The 21,675-nt window shown below is 36.2% G+C and overlaps 1 protein-coding gene across 2 annotated transcripts; it reads left to right on the top strand.

Moving 5' to 3' along the window:
* Positions 1-11,594: 11,594 nt before the first annotated feature.
* lig4 (ligase IV, DNA, ATP-dependent) lies at positions 11,595-20,114 on the top strand. 2 transcript variants are annotated; one of them, XM_056458827.1, is made up of 3 exons: positions 11,595-11,807; positions 12,177-14,405; positions 18,965-20,114. In XM_056458827.1, exons 2-3 carry the CDS (start codon positions 12,189-12,191, stop codon positions 19,070-19,072), a joined length of 2,325 nt encoding a protein of 774 aa, XP_056314802.1. In that variant the 5' UTR covers positions 11,595-11,807; positions 12,177-12,188; the 3' UTR covers positions 19,073-20,114. The 2 variants fall into 2 exon arrangements, with proteins under 2 accessions (XP_056314802.1, XP_056314792.1); XM_056458817.1 differs by lacking the exon at positions 18,965-20,114 and having other exon boundaries at positions 12,177-15,154.
* Positions 20,115-21,675: the final 1,561 nt, after the last annotated feature.

The raw sequence follows: 21,675 nt of genomic DNA, 5'->3' as shown, positions 1-21,675 counted from the left end.
TATGTACCTTTTGCTCTGCAAACTGACCAAAGTTAAAAGAGAAACAACGAATAAACCTAATGTTTTTCAATAAATTAGTTTGTGTTGGTTTTAAAATTTGTCATTACAAGCTGCTTTGCCACTAAAATGACCGGCCCAGCTAACCTTCTTGGTTTGACAATCTGGCCCAACTGAATTTGTAATTGAATAGCCCTGTCCTAGAGCCTTGTGACGTCCCAAACTCACCAGAGCCGTGTGATCCTTCAGTGCCTCCTGAACCAAAGCATCCTGACCTACTGGGGTTAGATGAACTGCCAGTGCCTCCTGACCCACTGGGGTTATATGAACTGCCAGTGCCTCCTAAAACAAGGGCTCCTGATCCACTGGGGTTAAATAACTGCCAGTGCCTCCTGAACCAAAGCTTCCTGATCCACTGGGGTTAGATGAAGTTCCAGTGCCTCCTGACCCACTGGGGTTAAATGAACTGTCCGTGTATCCTGAACCCAAGCCTCCTGACCCACTGGGAATTTCTAAACTGCCAGTGCTTCCTGAATCAGAGCGTCCTGACCCACTGTGTGTGTATGATACACCAGTGCCTGCTGAACCTGAGCCCCCAGACCTACCCCAGCTCCACTCTCCAGGGCCTCCGCTGCTCCATGCTTCAGACCCTCCACAGCTCCACGCTCCAGGCCCTCCGCAGCTCCATGCTCCAGGCCCTCCGCAGCTCCACGCTCCAGGTCCCCCGCAGCTCAGGTACACCTCCGCTGCATGGTCCTGGCCCTCTGTCCCTCCCTCTGATCTGTCTCTGCTCCACCTCCCTCCTGAGGAGTTTGTGCTCTATCACGGTCACCAGCAATCCAGCCTGAGCAGAACGCTGGTATATACATCGCTAACGGAATACAAATCCACCATTTCATGGACTACAAGTTCCAGTCATGCACCACACACACTCACAGCAGTTCATAATCCTGAATGATTGCATACACACAGCCAGAGGATTGTCAAGGACTGTATCAAACTTACAACACTAAATTGGCCACTAAACACTAAACACTAAACAGTTTCATTGTCCAACCCCTGTACTTTCACAATCCATATCAATTGTGTTTTGTAACCATAAATGTCATTTCCACCACATGCTGTCTGTTTCCTCACAGAGGGCAGTGTGGTGGAAATGACATTTAAACAGTTTATTGTGAAAAAATGAAAGATAGCTTCACCGATTAGCTTTGAACTGATACTAGCATTTCATGTTTACAAAATTCTCTTATCTATCTTAATTTTATTCACTTTTTAAAAACACCCTTGAAGATCAGCATGTTTGGAAATGACAGAATAAATATATTACCTTATCAAGCAATATTTACCTTGAATCTTCATGTGTTGTTGAATGAACTTTTAATGTTTACTTCGTGAACATTTTTATAGAAACCACCTAAACAATCTTCCACACAAACCGTTTAAAGGGACATTACAGTGTTGTGGTGGAAATGACACAGATACTGTGTGACAGCGTTATTTTGTTTCACGAGTTCACCTGCTCAATCAATTGCATCAACATGGTAAACTATTTTGGCCCTGCTGTACTGAAAACATATACTAAACATAAAACAGTTAAACAGACCATCTGCAGAGCGAGGATAAATAACGAGCCTCCTCCATTCGGCCTCTTTAATTTCTCATTATCTTTACTTTTACTCTAAACTCCTTTACTTTCATGGATAAGGAAACGGTGTTTTACGCACACTACTGAAGACATTCATTAGCCTACATATTGAATTTAGTAAAAATTTTTATTTAGTTTGTTAAGTGCAAAGATTTGTTTCAAAACTATTTCTTAATTCAGTTTTAATTTCCAGCAAACAAATAAATGAACAATAATCACAAAGAGTGGTTACTTATATCCAAACATGCATCCTATTCTTACGCCCCATATAGTGATGCATACGTCTCCAAAACCCATCAGGTGGACAAATCTAAACTTGTTTTTTATTAAAACAAATATAAATATGCATATAATAAATAATACTGCTAATAATAATACCATTATGCAAATTGTCATGAATGAATTGAAAAAGCCCCTCGAGATGAGGCATGGAGGCAATGGTTTTTAAATTTATGTAGAAATAATCATTTTTGTAACATTTAATCCTTTAATATTTTTGTGCATATTAATTTGTAAGCGTTTGAACCCACATAGGTGCATAACTAATGCACTCTGCACCGGACTTTAGACCTGCTCTTGGTCAATGGCGCGGTCTATTTCAGTTGTTCAAAATAGCAACACGTCAACGATGCGCCTTAACACACCTTGATTTTAGACCAGCTTACCCATGAGTCCACAAAATGGGGCAAATGGATTTGCTTTTTAAACAACGTGGTGCAGAATGAGAAAATTAGGGTTGCAGTGGTCTGAAAATTAAGGTGGCCCATTCTGCGCCTTATTGCGCCAGGTGTAAGATAGGGCCCTAAGTGTTAGTTGGACAAAGAAAAAGTTATTTGAACAACATTATATATTTTTTGGATATATGACCAAATAAAATAAAAGTGCCCATAGTCTAAGAAAGACCCAATTATGCAAAAGATTCTGGAATCTGTTGGACATGAAGGATTTTTCTGATGAAGTGTTTAGAACAAACAAGGGACTCATGAACAACTACTACAGAGTTATAGACCCTGTTCACACCTGGCATTAACTAACCTGAAGAGTAGGTGTGAGTCATTCTAAATTTGTGGATGGAGGTCAAGAACTTAGCAGATGTTGGAATAAAGCTAACACATAGCAATACACAGTATGTGTGAAAAAAAATGATGACCAGGATAAACCTTGAGGGTGTACACTAATCCTCTGTTTAAATGATGCACATTTCATTCATAGCTTAGAAAAAGAAATAGATCACTAAATAAATCGCGGTGTAGAACGTACTGTACTTTAATTAGGGAAAAAAATGTATTTACTACCCCTCATTCCATTTCTGAAACTTTACAGAAGATATTTTTGACAATGTTCATCAATTTGTGTATATAATGGAATTCATATGGATGTTATATAGAAATTGTTTTGTTTCTTTTTTGCTTTATGTTGTTAAAAAAATAAGAAGAACCAAATGCATACATGTTAGTAATCGAATGGGGGTAATTAAATGATAATGGACTTTTCATCTTTTTGTTTACCTATCCCTTAACCGTCTAACTCCACTTGTTAATATAACACATCATAGTTGGTGTAGTAAAGAGGAAGTGAAGTTACATGGTCCTTCACCGATAAATAAAGAATATCCCAGTGTCTAGAAATAGAAAATAATTCCAACAACACAAAGGAGAGAAAGAAAATAACTTTAAGTACAAATGAGTTTGTGATGTAAACTATGTTCACTCGTAGAGATTTCAGCACAATTTCTGCATGGTCATGACGATCCTCCCCCTGGTCTCCAACAGCTTATTTGAGTAAAGTGTTGGTAGGCTGTGGTTTAGTAATGCTTAAGTTATCTGATGTGCAGTACAGTGAGCAATTCTATAAAGATTAAAACAGCAATAGCCTCACAAACGACAGCTGGAAATAAGCACATGTGTGTGGTGTGGTAAACGTGTGAGCTAGAGATACAGAACTGATTTTGTGACATCAGCTTACCTCAAGTATGCTGGACAACAGAGTATTGTCCATGTACTGACCTCTGCTAAACCAAACCCAAATCCCCCCCCCCCCCCCCCCCCGCCCCCAACGTACACACGCACACGCACACACGCGCACGCACACACTATTCCGTTTGAAAATGGATTCCTCACCACAACTCCTGACGTCACCTGTTTACCATTTTCCAGCTCAGCACTCTCATGCTCTTTTCACTAAAACAGTTATCTCCTGCACACACACACACACACACACACACACACACACACACACACACACACACACACACACACATACACGCACACACACGCACATACACACACACCGCACACACACACACACATGGAGTGTTATGTAATAAACTGTTTCTTTCTGCATGACATGCTTTACTGCATTTAATTGCATGTAATTTTGTTGGGTGTGATATTTAGTGTTAAGCCATTGGTAAGCACTGATATTGTCATTCTGAGAGATGGAGATAAGAGAGATTGTGGGTGAGCACTGTTCAACTTCAAATGGTTTCTCTAATACTGCATGGCTGATGTAAACAAGCCGGGGTGGATATGACACAGTTCAAGACAAGTAGTGCAGTTTCATCTCCGTGTTCATTCCATAGACTGGTTCATTCCCACTGAGTCATGCTTACAGGGAAAGTACCCCCCTCTAGTGGTAAAAACATAAAGTTCCATGCTGTTAGCCTGTTGACATATTCACATTTTGTCTACCTCAATCTGCCTATTTCTAAAAATGAGTGCTTAAAACTGTATCTCTTCAGCTGAGACTATGGACAATTTCTCTATTTATATTTTATTTTAAATGAAACACAGTGTATCTATAAAATTCCTTTAAACTGTATCAATAAAATGTTTATTAAATTATAAATACATATTTAGTAATAATAATAACACATAGTAGAAGAGAGGGAACAAAAATAGATGTGGTTTTGAAGAAGTACCCATCACAGAATTTTTATGATTCATGATTAATGCCGTTAATATCTAATACATGCTGAAGTATCTAACAAATTATCTGAGGATCCTTTTGGCAATCTGTGTTTGTTGTGTTGTTTCTGAAAAGCAACTTTTCATTTGGGTTATGTGTTATATTTTCTTTCGTTTACATTTTTTACACCACTGCTTTATCAGGGGTCCCCACTACAGAACTATTTACACTTCATTTATTTTTATTCTAGCCGCAAGAATGTGGGGTGGGGGGGGGGGGGTTAATTGGTATTGACACAGCAGCAGAAAGACTTTAAATGTGAATTTTCAGCTCACATTTACCTAGTTTGTGGGTAGCACGTTGACCATGATGCCCGAATACCCAGAGACCCAGAGAAACATATTTTTCTACCAGGATTTGTCCTCCACAGACTGTGATCTAACCATGTCCATGTAAGGTTACTATAACAAACTAATGATAGCCATGCAATCAGGCTTGAGACTTGCACTAGTGAGACCACTAGTGCAAGCAGTCCACAATGTAAAACAAGAGTAACCTGTTTTGGATTTGTGTATTTAAGCTCGAAGTGTGCTAGTTATCCACCCACTCTGAGGGTCTTGGGTAGTTTAGCTGTTGTTATGTGTCATGAAAAGCATCATATCTGAAAAAAGATGTGGCCACAGCCCAGAAAACAATTTTGTTTTTATTAGACGTCTAATAGACATCTAAATGTGGACAGCTTGGCTAAAACAAGGCTAAACTTGGGCTGTCAGTGAAAATCTAATAAAATGTGTATTAAAAATGAGTAAATGCTAGTCAAGTCAAATTATCTTTATTTCTTCAACACTACTCATTTTGTTAAAATCAGCTTCACAGAGACCCACTGGAAAACAACAGATTCAAATATGGAGTCTTAACTATGAAAGTTGAAATTAGTCTCCAATGCCACTTTAAAAGTGTCATAATTTAGATCAAGTCAGATTTTTAATGTTGGTTCAGTTCAGATCTGTCACAGAGTGATGTTCATCAATTGAAAACAAGTTAAAAGCTATTATCAGAAAAAATATATATTTTCTGTAGATTGGAAATATTGATGTAGAGCTGCCATTTAGTCGGTAGTAGACCACTTACTTACCAGTGGCATTAAGGATGAGCTTTCAAGAATCTGTGCAGAGGGCTTGTAGTCACTGAGATATTTAGCAAGTAACCTTAAGAACTTGGGCCATCATCGTCTTATGTGGAATGTGAAAGACACTTGCTCAACCCCATATCACACATTGACAAATAGGCGAACTGAAATCCTTGTTCACCCTCTCAAACAAACACTAAAGATATCTAGACATTTTTAGGTTTTTGGTCTAGGTTTTGTTTCTGAAAGTGAAGAAATTACTTAATTTTGAAAGTGAGGAAATTACTTAAATTTCCTCACTTTCAAATTTGTTTTTTTTTAAAGTGTTTTGAAAGTGAGGAAATTACTTAAACAAACTCCCCAAGTCCTCCAACAAGTTACAAGCAAAAATGAGCCTACTTAACAACCTATTTAAAAATAAAACATACAATGTGCAAGAAATTGCAAAGAAGTGCAAGAGAAATTTTCTCTTTATGTTGAACGCGTAATTCTTCTACTTCATTTTCTGGTTCTGCTTCAGTGTCAATGACATTTATCAATGCGAGATCATAAACAAAACTTTTATTTTGAGTTCTTCCTCTCACACAACTTTTTCTGTTCATTACCGAGACTTGGCTAAACATTGGTAAAATGGCTCCTTTTTCTAAACTTTCTCCACCTGTTCTTTTCTCAGCTCTCCAAAGTCTGTTGGTCGTGGCGGGGGCCTTGCTGACTGTTGTATGTTTTTAAATCCCTCCAAGGCCTGGCCTCTGATTATATTTCTGAGCTAATTAGTATATACCAACCCGTGAGATCTCTTTGCTTTAAGGATCAACTCTATTTGACAGTTATGCAATTACACTTTAAATATCAAGGTGATGGAGCTTTTTCAGTAGCAACTCCAAGACTTTGGAACGATCTTTCTTTTTATGCTCCTTCAGAACATCTCCTACTTTTGAGTCTGTTCAGAGGTCACTAAAACACACTTATTTGCTTTAGCTTTTTATCATGTGTTGTCACGTGTCATGTGTTATCATGTGTTGTGATAAACACCCCCCCCCCCCCCCCCAGTTGTTTATGTTCACTTGATGCTTGATATTCAGCTGTGGTTATGCTTGTATTAGACAAGATGGCATTTTGACAAAACTGTGTGTGTTTTTGACATTTAAAGCACAAGAGTACTGAATAAGAGATTGTATGCTATTTAAGAAGCTTTCAGGTGTGTCAGAGAGTGCAAAAGAAGTACAAATGCAGGCAGAGCCATACGTCATTGCAGTTTCAGGATAACAAATGCTAACTTCACTTAAATTGTAGCTGAACCATAATGAATGCCTAGCCCCATGCCACTACTATTATGATGAAATCTGCATTATAACTTCAGTGAAATGTATAGAGGTTGTGATTTGGTTCACTCAAAGTAAGCCTGTTTTTCATCTACTCTGCCACCTGCTTACAGAAATGATCTGACAACAGTAGACACATTCAATTCACGACTTAAATGTGCTGTATGTAAGCTTTTGACTCTTCTAAAGCATAAAAATACCATAATATGTTTGCAGATATTCAAGAAACAAATATCTAAACATACTTGTTTGTCTGAAAAACAATGCTAAAGTCAGTTATTTGGCTTTAAAAATGTTCGTTTATGTGTAATTATCCTGAGTTCCACATGAGGTGGTTATTAATAAGCAAAAAATATAAATATTACAAAAGTAAACATTAGGTTACAGGTATTGTAACCCTGTGTCCTAACAACACACTACTTGACAAGATGCACTGTAATGTTATAGCAGAGAAAGCTAAAATGCTGTCCAAATGCTGCCATTTCCACAGAGCTTGTTCTGTTTCTGTATTTGGGCTTCCAAAGGACATGATACAAAGAGGGAAATGCTTACAATTTAATTTTAATTATGTTCCAGAGAATTATAAAAATACATATAGCTAGCATTTGACCAAGGACAACTTCCAGAAACTCTCACTGTTCAGTGGTGGATTCGGCTAAAAACTCCTCAAAAAAGGAGCAGCTCCAACTTTAATAGAAGAAGCTGTGGATTGTGAGCCACAACCTGTAAGTATTTTTATTTGTTAAAAAATTGATCTATCTACACATTGCTTTGTATCTTATAAACACAAGCAACCACCCCACAATCTATACTCTGGACCACCCCTTTAAACCTCTTAAACATGATGATGCTGAATTACTGATAATTGCTGGCGTCCACTTTACTCACAGTTCTAAAGTTCAATTTCAAATAGTTTATTTTATTTTGTAGATCTGAGGTGAACTATCTGCTGCTGATTTCAGTAGTATGACAATGAATGTTATGTAAAATAGCATTCAAACTCACACTATTAGCATTTAACACTGAATAAAAGCACATGAGGTGTACCTTAGGTGATCACTGTCTTAGTTTTCTATTGTTCAGCTGCAAGACATTTAAGCCATTTCTTAAGTCTAAATTTCAGGTCTTGGTTAGGACAAAAACTCCTTTTAATATTGAAAATATTGCTTCTAATGGGGGCCGTTGCTTTTATTTATTTAACAAGATTTAAATCAGCCTTCAATCAGCCTTTATGCTTGATAGTCAGGCACACACTGTTGTCAATCACTTGCACGTATGTGGAGTCGATTGAGTGAAAATGTATTTTGAACCAGGAGTGCAATTCCTAGTTCAACCACTTACATAATGCACCTTTAATCACAACATCTGTTTATCTGCTTATTTAAGGAATTAGTACAGTCTCATGATGAACTGACTACTCTATTGACCGCATGTTCACACAAAACAGCACGTGGCTTAGTGTAAACACAGTGCCATAATGTGAACAAAACAGCATGTCGTCAACCAATCAGGACGAGCAAGCACGAGCTTCTTTGGGAAAACGTGCACACTCGAATCAAAGACAAGAATGTGCAGCTTATGCGAGACTGCATGTTCAGAATAAAGACACATAAATAACATAAATAACAAAACTCTCCCACAAAAACAAGAATTGCTAATAGCCAACCCCCATAAGCCCCAATCCCCACCCAACCCCTGGGGAAAGGCAGGGTTACTGGAAAAGCAATACAGACAGGGAACCATAGTGGGACTAGAGGTACCACCCAGGGAGGATCAGTGAGGGGAGCTGGCAGGGCTGGAGGCTTGAGGGGAGCTGGCAGGGCTGGAGTTCTGAGGGGAGCCAGCGGGGCTGGAGGCCTGTGGGGAGCTGGCTGAACAAGGAGCTGGGCTAGAGCCAGAAGGGCATGGAGTCTAGGTGGTGCACGCAGGTCAAGGAGCCAGGCTGGGGCCGACAGGGCAAGGAGCCTGGGCAGCGCGGGCACTGAGTTGTGCTCTGGGGCTGGAGTCGACACCAGTGGGTGCTTTGGAGCTGCAGCCGACACCAACGGGCACTCTGGGGCTGTAGCCGACACTGTGGTGGAAGCCTTCTTCCTCCTCCGCTTTCTCAAGAGGGGCAACACAGAGCTTAAACAATAAATGAAACACACTCACAAAAGCGACATGCATATTCCAATCCCTGCACCAACTAATTTGAACAAATTTTCAGTTTTATGCAACTGGGCACTGCATTGGAAACTAAGATGGTTTAGGTGTTTAGAAAGAAGCCTCTGAAATGATTGGGCCAAAATCTCAGAGCAGATTTTTTTTGGACAAATATGCTCCCCATGATTACAAAACATTTTGCTTTTCTCTCCAAACTTCCCACAAAAGTCATTTTTCAGTAGTTTAAACAAGAACAGATGTGTAAATGAATGCAAAGTAAGTGTTTCATATGACACATTAAGATTATTCTATTAAGTCGTCAACTACTGGCTAAAAATATACTTTATTCCTCAGCTTGGCCTGAAAAGAACTGGTCTCCTGACTGTGTCAATGTTTTCTTTTTATTTTGTTACCCGAAGGAGTTGTATTTCTTGCTTTGGTTTACAGTAAAGCTGCTTTACAATTGTAATACACTTTTAATATTGACACTTCATACTGAATAAAACTTTAAATGCTGACTCATTCTAACATGTTCACAGCATTTTTATGTGGATAATCTGTCTTTTTTTTTTTTTTCATTTTTTATAGACAGTGGTTGAAACTGCAAATTACCATTGCCTCTCATGATTATTTAAGTTTTAAAACTGCAACTAAACCATTGCTATGCTATACTAATGAAATTATAAGTACTGATAGGCCTAAAATTACATGTAGCATTTTTTAAACTTATGAAAGTGTACTTTAAATAAATATTTAAATGCTAAGTACACTACATTGTCTTATTATCTGTTTTTTGTTTATACTTGACACATAGCCAATTTTTAACAGCAGGCCCCTTACAAATTATGCAGTGTGGAAGAACATGAATGGAATTGCAGAACCCATAAATAGCTGTATAATGAGGAAAGTAGGATGTACTTGAAGTTTTTATTTAAAGGAATTTCTCTAATTTTGGATGAATAAATCAAAAGTTATTTTACACCTCAAGATTTACTAGACCAATGTCTGTAAACATTAAACAGCAAAACAGACCATATTTTGGAAAAATGGTAAAAAAAAAAAAAGGTAAGTAGTTTTAAATGTCATGTATGTTTTATTAGAAAATTTATTAGAAACTCAAAATTGCTTATACATGCAGTACTAATAATCCTCAGTGTATGTTCAAATTGGGAAAGTTTACACTTTTCAATAAAAGAATTGTTAATAAGCCAAACTTTTACTTTTAACATTATGGGATATAAAATTACTGTATTTAATTCAAGTTCAGTTCAGTTACCCCCCCCCCCCCCCCCCTCCCTCAATATTCCACTCTAAATAAAGCTGACTTGTTAATTTTCAAACATGAATATGTTCATAACACAAAGTGTAAAACTGTGTGAAAAAATAATAATGAAATATTCAACTCAATCAAGAGAATAAACACAACTACAAGCCAAATATACTAATATGCAATTTTAGATTAAAGGGATAGCTGGTTTAGATAAACCACTGGCCATTGGTGTAACAATGACATCAAAATTTACAAAATAATAATAATAATAAAAATTCATTAATTAATAAAATCCATATTTATATTTATAAACATACAATGTTTCTTGTTAAAATTACTATTGTTAGAGAATCACATCTTTGCTATCTTTTGTTGTCATAAAAAAAAGCACAGGTGTATACTGATTCAAAAACTCATTTAAATATTTTCCCTAACCATTTAATTGATTTTAACTAAAGTTGTACCTTCAATAGTTATAGTAAAAAGTTTGCTTTGTTCTATTAATTAATTTTTTAAGTGACTCTTGAGTAAAGATTCTACTGGCACCTACACAATGATTAGTGTCATATTTTGGTAATTTGAAAGTAATTGAGTTTTATACTTTTTTTGTCTCATTTAATGATTTGATATTTCTACATTTGAAATTTTATGCATAAAAAATACTTTTTTCAATCTAATTTATTACATTGAAATAACTTTTTAATAATTTTCCTGAATTTGAATAAAAGTCCTGGTGGCTTTATAGGCTATAGTGTTAATTTTACTGACTTACTGTTATTATTATTATTATTATTATTATTATTATTATTATTATTATTATTATTATTATTGTATTATTGTCATTGTTATATATATATATATATATATATATATATATATATATATATATATATATATATATATATATATATATATATATATATATATATATATATATATATATATATATAATAGTAATAATAATAATAATAATAATAATATTAACAACAACAACAACAATAATAATGATGATGATAATAATAATAATAATAATTCTACTTCTTCTTCTTATTATTATTTTTCTTATAGTCCAAATCTTGTTCAGATTATTATAATGTACAGTAGGTGGCAGTAAAGTTCTACCGGCGTGAGAAGCCATGAAACCGAGAAGAATTAACTTCCTTGAGTTACATCTAAAAACATCCTGACTGTTGATGAAAATGGAATTTGTAAGATTCGCTGCAGTGCATGCAGTAACATTGCATGAACGACGAAGCTATGATGAAGTTATAACAACGAGTCACGTTATTTGTAGAAACGTAATTGTTTATTAAATAATCAAATGTCTCTGGCGCCGTTTAACTTTCTATTAAATAACACGGAAGTTGATTTCCAGCGACTCCAGTTTCTTCAGTAAGTTCGTATGCATGTTGTGTTTTCTGCTTTGTAAATATTATATTTATTTGCCAAAACAACATGTCTAAATTCACATTATCTACATATGCACATATTACTACTATTGTACTTTGAACATTTATCAGTAATCTAAATAGTGTAAGTTAGTTCTATTCACGCTCTTAGGTTGGAAAGACGTACCCTCTGTTACAAACTAACCATCTAAACAAACTAACAAATAATTGAACGAATGAATGAACTTGTTTTCAAAAAGTGCTTTCAAATTATTCAATGAATTTAATCTCAGTAAAATCAAAACAGCTTGAATCAAAACTCCCTTAAATAGCATTTGCTGTTTTATGTTTTGTTTTTCTTTTCCCCTCATAGGTGTCTTCTGCAATGATGGAAAGTGTCTCAAAAAGTGATGCCAAACCACAGGCGTTTGTTGCTGCGCAAGTTCCGTTTATTCACCTCTGCACAGTTCTGGAGAAAATTCAGAAGACCAAACTCCGACCAGACAAAAGCAAAATCCTAAAGGAGTTTATAGATTCATGGAGGAATTTCCATACAGCACTTCACAAGGACAACCCGGACACAGCAGATTCATTTTACGCCGCTATGCGTCTTATTGTGCCTCCATTTGAGAGGGAGCGAATGGCTTATGGTATAAAGGAAAACATGCTTGCCAAACTGTATATTGAGGTTTTAGGTCTACCTAAAAATGGAGATGAGGCAAACAAACTTCTAAATTACAGAGCTCCAACCACATCTCAAGGAGAAGCCGGTGACTTTGCCCTCATGGCCTACTTTGTCCTGAAAAAAAGGTGCACAAGTCAGGGCAATTTAAGCATTAAAGAAGTCAATGACTTCTTGGATTCTGTAGCTATCAACAATGCCAGCAAGCAGAAGGATCAAGTGAAGAAAAGCCTTTTGCATCTGATAACTCAGAGTTCAGCTTTGGAACAGAAGTGGCTCATTAGAATGATCCTCAAGGACATGAAGCTTGGCATTAGCAAGGAGACAGTTCTTCAGGTTTTCCATCCAGATGCACCAGAATTCTACAATGTCACCACAGATCTCAATAAAGTATGTCGACAACTTCATGATCCATCTGTGTCTCTCAGTGAAGTCTCCATTGATCTGTTCTCCGCTTTTAAACCAATGCTGGCTGCTGTTGCCAATATCAGACAGATAGAGAAGCAAATGGGCAACCGGCCATTCTATATTGAGACGAAGCTTGATGGTGAGCGCATTCAACTGCATAAAGCTGGAGATGTTTACAAATATTACACAAGAAATTCTTATGAGTACACGCAACAGTTTGGGGCCTCTCCACTAGAGGGCTCCCTCACACCATACATTCACAATGTCTTCAGCCCTCATGTGGTGAATTGCATTCTAGATGGAGAGATGATGGCTTATAACCCTAAAACTGAGACCTTCATGCAGAAGGGCAGTAAGTTTGATATTAAAAGACTGGTGGACGACTCTGATTTGCAAACCTGCTTTTGCGTATTTGATGTCTTGTTGATAAACAATCAGAAGTTTGGAAAGGAACCTCTGAAGAAGCGTTATGAAAGTCTTGAGACTGTCTTCTCCCCCATCAAAGGCCGTATCCACCTGGTCACTAAATCTGAAGGCAGAACCATGCAAGAAGTGGTGAATTCTCTCAACGAGGCTATTGACAATCGTGAAGAGGGGATTATGGTTAAGGATCCAATGTCCATTTACAAACCAGATAAACGTGGGGAAGGATGGCTAAAGATTAAGCCTGAATATGTGGATGGTCTAATGGATGAACTTGATCTGCTGATAGTGGGCGGTTACTGGGGTAAAGGCAGGAGAAGTGGGATGCTTTCTCATTTTCTCTGTGCGGTAGCCGAGGTGCCAAGTCCTGGGGAGAAGCCCACGGTATTCCACACGCTGTGTCGCATTGGATCTGGCTACACCTTGAAAGAACTGTACGATCTTGGTGTGAAGTTGGCCAAACATTGGAAAGTATACAACAGAAATAATCCTCCCGCAGCCATTTTGTGTGGAACAGAAAAGCCAGAGGTTTACATTGAACCACGCAACTCTGTGATCCTACAAGTCAAAGCAGCAGAGATCGTCACCAGTGAAATGTATAAGACCGACTGCACATTGCGTTTCCCTAGAATAGAAAGAATCCGAGAAGACAAAGAGTGGCATCAGTGCATGACCTTGGATGACCTGAACCAGTTTCGCTCTAAGGCTTCCGGAAAGCTGGCATCAAGACATCTGAACATTCATGAAGACCAGCCTGAAAAGAAGAAGCGCAAAATCGTCGCTAAACCCAAGAAGACCATAGGAGTCATCGACCACTTTAAATCCCAGGATTTGTCAAAGGTTGCCAAAGAGACGGATATGTTTGAGGAGGTTGAGTTTTGTGTGGTAAATGGTGATGATGAACATTCCAAAGCAGAGCTTGAAAAAGGCGTAGCACGCTGTGGAGGCATCGTTGTGCAGAATCCTGGAAAAGACACATACTGTGCCATTGCAGCTGTGCAGAACATGAGAGTGAAGAACCTCATCTCCTCAGACCAGCATGATGTGGTGTGGGCTACTTGGCTTCTAGAGTGTCTGGAAAATAAGCAGGTAATCCCATGGCAACCACGTCACATGATCCACATGTCACCTTCCACAAGGGACCACTTCGCTAAAGAGTATGATCAGTATGGAGACAGTTATTACGTTGACACTAGTGAACAGCAGCTGAGGGATGTCATTGAAAAAATCAGCTCCGCAGAAGTCAAGAGTCTGTCTGTGGCTCAGATAGAAGCAGAGAATTCATGGGATGACTTGCTTACTAGCATTTTTAGGCCCTATAGTGCATACTTTGACCGATGTGCTGACATAGGAGATCCCAAATCTGTTACATGCGGTACGTGTTTAGACACTCGTGCCTTAGAATTCCGATTCCATGGCGGTAAAGTTGTGGAGAAACTCAAAGAAGGAATCTCACATGTGGTAGTTGAAAATAAGAAAAGGGCTCTGGACTTAAAGACACTGAGACGACTTCATACTAAGAAGTTCAAAATTGTTCATGAATCATGGGTTACTGATTCCATCAAAGCAGGCCATGTAAAGGATGAGATTGACTACCTGATATAACAATGAAAGCTACTAAGAAATCAAAACTGAAACATTTACACTTTTTAATCCTGGGTGTCACAAACTGTACTTTTTGCACACCTAGAGTAACAATTTAAATTAAATGATGGGACTTTGTTATTTTAATTATGCGCGAAAGTTTGTTAGCAAGACTGTAATTTTATTGAAACAATTAAAATTGCATAAATTGTCAAGTCACTGATTTAAAGCACTGAGAAAATGTATGTTTGAGAAAACATAAGAATAATTATTTGTTTGATTCTAAATAAAAACAAAACCTGAAATGAATAACTGGAAAAAACCTCATTAAATGTGTTTTTTTTAGTCTAAAGGTTGACTCTTGACCTTCCAATGCTGCCCTGTTAATTACATTCACTATTAGAAGGTAGAAATTACTTAAAATAACATACTACAGAAGCAATCAGCAATTTAACAGAAGCTTTCAAAAGTGTTTTTCTTCTACATTAACTTCAAATTACAAATTCCCAAATGATGTTTAACAGAGCAAGGAAATTTTCACAGTATGTCTGATAATATTTTTTCTTCTGAAAAAGGCTAATTTGTTTTATTTTGACTAGAATAAAAGCAGCTTTTAATTTTTTAAAAGCCATTTTAAGGTCAAAATTATTAGCCCCTTTAAGCTATATATTTTTTCGATAGTCCACAGAACAAACCATCGTTATACAGTGACTTGCCTAATTACCCTAACCTGCCTAGTTAACCTAATTAACCTAGTTACGTCTTTAAATGTCACTTTAAGCTGTATAGAAAGTGTCTTGAAAAATATAAATGAAAAATTATTTACTGTCATCATGGCAAAGATAAAATAAATCAGTTACTAGAAATGAGTTATTAAAAGTATTATATTTAGAAATGTGTTGAAAAAAAAGCTTCTCTCTGTTAAACAGAAATTGGGGAAAAAATAAACAGGGGGGCTAATAATTCAGGGGGGCTAATAACTCTGACTTCAACTGTTTTTGTGAATTTTCAGTGATGGTATACTACTGAATCATTAATTGAATTGAGTAAATACACAAGTGATGAATTGAATAGAAAAATGAACTTGTTTCAGTAACATTTGCAGTTTAGCATGCACTGAGCACTTTTTTTTTACTTTTTATAATACAATAAAAGTACTACTACAGTGTACTTCCCTAATGTCCTACCTTAACTATTGCTTAAACTATTGCTTTTTGGCACCAAAACTTGATAATATTTGTTAGGATAACTTATTCAACTTTAAAATCCTTCACTCTTCAAACTGACAAGACTAATTTTCGTCATAGTCAAGTTTGATAAGTTAAATCATATAAATATAAAATTGTTTAATGTACACTACCAGTCAAAAGTTTGGGGTTTCTTTTTTCTCTGTTTTTTTTTTTTTCTTCAAATAAAATTATTCTGTTTATCAAGGCGGCATTTATTAAATGTGGAAAAAAATGTTAAATTGTTAAAAAAATGTGTTATTTATTACTCGTATATAGTTTCGAATGAAATTATTACTATAGTCATTATTGCTTTTATTACTATTACATTAATAATAATAGTAATATTAATTATTCGATTGTAAACTACTTTTAAACAGTTGTTTTATAGTGCAATAACATTTCACAATTTTACAATTTGTACTGTATTTTTGATTAAATTCAGCCTTGCTGAGCAGGATAAGCTTACTTTAAAACATTTAAAAAAAAACTACTGACCCCAAACTTTTGACCGGTAGTGTAGTTTAAGTGAACTATGTATGTTTCCGTCCTAATGGTATGTTTGTTATTTCCTGGGCAAATTCTGCAAACTTAGCCATTGAGTTGCCATATTTCAATTGATGTTTGTGTTGTAATGGTGTGATATGACATATCAAAAGTTTCTTTGTTTAATTTTTAAATTATATTACTTTATAAACTGTAAACTAAGAGTAGACTGGTTGTATAATGCTATCTCTGTGAAAAAGAACATGGTAGGTACAGTTACAGTAAACTTTTTTTCATATAAACTATGATTTTCTTTATAATAAGGTATTTTTATGGAGAGATTTCAGTTTTTTAGACTGGAGCTATATTAACATTAAAGAACATGCAGCTGTTTCTGAGACCACCATGATTGATATTTTTTCCTGGTGAATGACCTAGCACAACTTAGCAGTCAATTAACAATACTTGTGTGATAATTTTGTAGAAGTATTAATAAAAATAAAAAAAAAACAACAACACTTGACATTTTACTGTCAAAATGCCCTATTTTGTAAAGTATAAATCAGGTTAATTGCATGTTATTAACTTTGTGGCTATATTAGCTAGCAGTCCTAGGACTGATCCATCTGCAGTCTGTTACTGTCATTTTTTTAAGAGCAAGATTTGCAAGTTTTAGATGAATTTTGAATAACACTGTAAGATAACATCTTTTGATTGAGTTTAATGTTTACATTTACATTTAATGTTTACTTTTTTCTGCTACAGGCAATGTGATAACAGGGTGTCTGCGGGGTATTAAAAAGTCTTAAAAGCTGATAAATCAATTAAGAGAAATTTAAGGCCCTTAAAAAGTATCATAAAATCTTAAATGCTATTTTACAAGGTATTAAATTGTGTCTCGCTTTTGATTATACAGTTTGTAGTTATATGTTAATGTTTGCCTCAATTTAACCGGAGAATATTATGATGCTGTGTAGTTTATGAAACTGATAAAATCCTGCTAGATTTGACGTTATGCTGCTTTGTTTACTGCAGGAACTAAGGAACTAAGGTTATTGCTGCTGTTCTATTGGCGCCCCCTGCTGGATTAGCATTTTTATTCAGTAAATCAGTAATGTTTTAGGTTAAGATTAGTTACTTACAATAAGTATTTAGTAAATATCCTGCAAGGTAAAATGTCGCCAATGTTACCGATTGAAACCTAAATTGGTGATGAGAGTCTTAAAATATATGAAAAGTGCCTTTAAAAAGGTTATTGAATTTCACTCTTTAATGCCGATATATTCAATTCAATTCAATTCATCTTTATTTCTATAGCGCTTTTACAATGTAGATTGTGTCAAAGCAGCTTAACATAGAAGATTATAGTAAACTGAAACTGTGTCAGTCCAGTTTTCAGAGTTTAAGTTCAGTTCAGTTCAGTTCAGTGTGGTTTAATTTTCCACTGCTGAAAGTTCAAACAATGAAGAGCAAATCCATTGATGTGCAGCTCCACAAGTCCCGAACCATGCAAGCCAATGGTGACAGTGGTGAGGAACAAACTTCACCAACTGATGAAAGTGAAGGAAAAAAATTCTAAAGAGAAACCAGGCTCAGTTGGGCACGACCATTTCTCCTCTGGCCAAACTTCTTGTGCAGAGCCCTGTATAACAAGGAAATGTGTGTATTTTAACATACTTTTAGTAGCTCTTCAAAAATGGGCACTTCTCAAACATTATTTAAAACACGGTGGTCTATGCAGTTTTTGTAAGTTTATCGGTAATTGGAAAACACAAATAGCGATTAAAGTGAATGGCATTTAATGTTTTTGTCAAAAGTCACTCCAGCCATGAGATCTTAACTCTCATGCTCTTTGGACCTGTCCTACTCAGAGATGATGACTGCTTTCTTTAAGTCATGTTTAGTAAGTGCAGTATGTGTTCTTAAATTGTTTACATTTAAAGATCGCAGTCATTAATAGTACACCAAGCAAGCATTAATCCAGCCACAAAAAAGTAAATTTGCAGAAAATCTTTGCACTCGCAGGACATTAATTATATACATGAGTTTGTTTCTTTATTTGAACAGTTAAGAGTCTAAACAGATGAACAAAAACATCAAAATAGAACTAATACACCAGACTTCATTGTATCAGGTAATGTCTCTTAAAGGAAAAAATGTAAATAAATAAATACTGCCATTAGAATGCTAAAACAATAACGTTGCTTCTTCTAAAAGGAAAAGACTATGCCTGCATCTCTTGTTAAAATAAGGATAGTGATTCTTTTTTTTTTTTACCATAAGTTAGCATTCTAATAAACAGGCATTGATGATCATTTGATGCCTGAATCACACACTCCTTTTTTTCACTAGGTATCAGATCATCGCAAGACTATCCTTGATGAGCTGGCAGCAGTGAGGATGCTTCTCAAGGACCCCATGCTTCTTTTGCTTTGGAATTATTCACTTGGGATAAAATAAGGACTAAAAGACAATGTGCAGAACCTTCCACAGGAAACCCACACAAACACATGCAAACACAGAAATGCCAACTGGCCTACCTGGGACATGAACCAGCAACCTTCTTGCTGTGAGGTGACAGTGCTAACCGCTGAGCCATCGTGCCACCTGCACCAAGTTTAATAAACTTAAATTGTTTTGTGGGCAGCTTGGTGGTGCAGTGGTTCGAGTCCTAGCTAGGCCAGTTGGCATTTCTGTGTGGAGTTTGCATCTTCTCCCTGTCTTTGCGTGGGTTTCCTCCGGGTGCTCCAGTTGCCCTCACAAGTCCAAAGATATGCGGTATAGGTGAATTGGGTAAGCTAAATTTTCTGTAGTGTATGTGTGTGAGTGAGATTGTTTTTCAGGCTGGAAGGGCATCCGCTACATAAAACATATGCTCGATAAGTTGGCGGTTCATTCCGCGGTGGCAACCTCAGATTAATAAAGAGACCAAGCCAAAAAGAAAATGAATGAATGTAGGTTTTGGGAGACACCATTACTCAAACTGAAGAAACAAGTTTACTCCATTAATAAACATACTGCTCTTACAGTATCATTTCAAATAAAGCAAATCAAAAAATGACTTTTGTAGTAAATCGAATGTTTTGTTTATCATACATGCATATCCCCAGGTTTAGTGTGAAATCGCCCTGCTGTGCTCATCCAGAAAGTGAAGCACTCTCCAACAAGAAAATCTTCTACAGGATTTGACCAAATAAGCAAGGATAGTGGAAGGCAATATGTACCTCACTGAAGATACACTGTCCCAGAGTGCCTGCTAGGTGATCTGCACACTGTTGGAAGCTTCCTGTATGGAAAAAGTCAGGGAATAATCATGGGTTTATATCCCTCGGCAGTTGTTTTGACTTTCACCATAGAAGTTGATCGCTGAAATTGTTTTAGGTGCAGCATTTAAAAAAAAATTATGTGCCTCACAAATGAGGCTGCCTTACTTTTGGTGACACGTTGGTTTAGATCCACTGGTACACAATGAAATATTTCATAACTTAACCTGAAAATATATGTCCCGTTCTTCAAAATGTTTTATAAATAAAACAGTTTCAAGGAATAAGTCTATTTCATTGGTCTTTTGTGACTGGTTATTGAGATGTGAACTGTTATTAATGAAAGAAACAGTATGCTGCAGATACATTTTTGCTATTGGTCTAATAGTGATGACTTGATGAATGAGGATACAGAAGATGAAAATATGGTATAGTAAGAAAGGACTGGTGAATTTTCAGCCATCATAACATTATGTTGCTATGCATGAGTCAGACAGTATAATTTGAGAGCCTGGTGAATTGCAGCCTTGCTTAGTGTGTTTGCTCAGATTGAAACCTATTGTCATTTAAATGCCATGATCCCAGCACACATACACAGACATACTGTGGAAATTATTATTTTTTGTGCTTTATGAATGGAATTTACAATCCTTAATTAGTGTGATACTGCTCATATTAAGGTATTCAATAAGAGTATTTTTCTCTGTCTGTTTCCTGTCTCAGGTGAAGGGAAAATCAGTCCACATACTGAGAGATTATGTGTTGTCTGTCTTTGACCTGCTTCTGAATGTTCTCTTTGAAGTGATGAAACATTTTGAAAAGAGTTGCAGAGAGGATTTACCATGCTCCTTTGTAAGAGGGATATCTAAATGGCTTCATATATAAATCCCATTCAGTATGTATACTTCCATATTTCAAATAGTTGGAACATTACACATTCAATTTTGAATAGAAGTATTAAACTATTTTATCAGTTCTGTGTATATTAAAGGCAAATAAAATGAATTTTCATCTAATAGCAGAATAAATATTTTTTCTCCTTAAACTGAACCTAAAGGCATTTTTCACACTTCAGTTAAAATTACTGAACTAACATTTAGTTGCTTAGCCATTGTTTTGATATCGATTCAATTGCATTGAATCAGTCACTTCTGACATCCAGAATCTTGTATTACAGCCCAGGGTAAACAAAAAGTCACACGGTTCCTGTGAATTGTTAGATTTGTTTCACAAAATGCATTTTAATGTCACTCCATCAGTTTTCAATTGGGTTGAGTTCAGGAGATTGAGCTGGCCACTCGTTTACCTCAATACTTTTAGCCTGAAACCAAGATCCTGCTTGCTTACTTGGGGTCATTGTCTAGTTGAAACTAATTTGAGAGGCATTTCCTTTTCAGCACAAGGGAAAAATATTCTCCTCAAGTATTCTAATGTATTCAAACTGATCTGTGACCCTGGTAAAGGATGAATATGTACAATTGCACAGTATGCGAAACATCTCATACCATACCATAATTTTTACCAGGTCTTCACAGTGTACTGAGGCATGTATTCACAACCTAAGAGTTGTTTGATATACTGTTGTTGACCAGTAATGTAAAGAGGACAGTTTTAATCTCATCAGTACACATTTGTCCTTCGGCTCTTTGGCAAATTTAGTTTTTGACAAATTTTAACTGATTTTGCATGTTTTTTTTTTTTTTTTTTTTTTTTTTTTTTGTTTACCACTTTAAAGCATTTGAGAGAATTTTACATGAAAGTTAAATAATTTGCTGCACTTCATTTTCACTTTTACTTTCT

The sequence above is a fragment of the Danio aesculapii genome, chromosome 1 (assembly GCF_903798145.1).
Source record: "Danio aesculapii chromosome 1, fDanAes4.1, whole genome shotgun sequence".
Taxonomy (NCBI): domain Eukaryota; kingdom Metazoa; phylum Chordata; class Actinopteri; order Cypriniformes; family Danionidae; genus Danio; species Danio aesculapii.
Note: the sequence above shows the minus strand (reverse complement) of the source record. Positions and strands in the feature narration are given on the sequence as shown.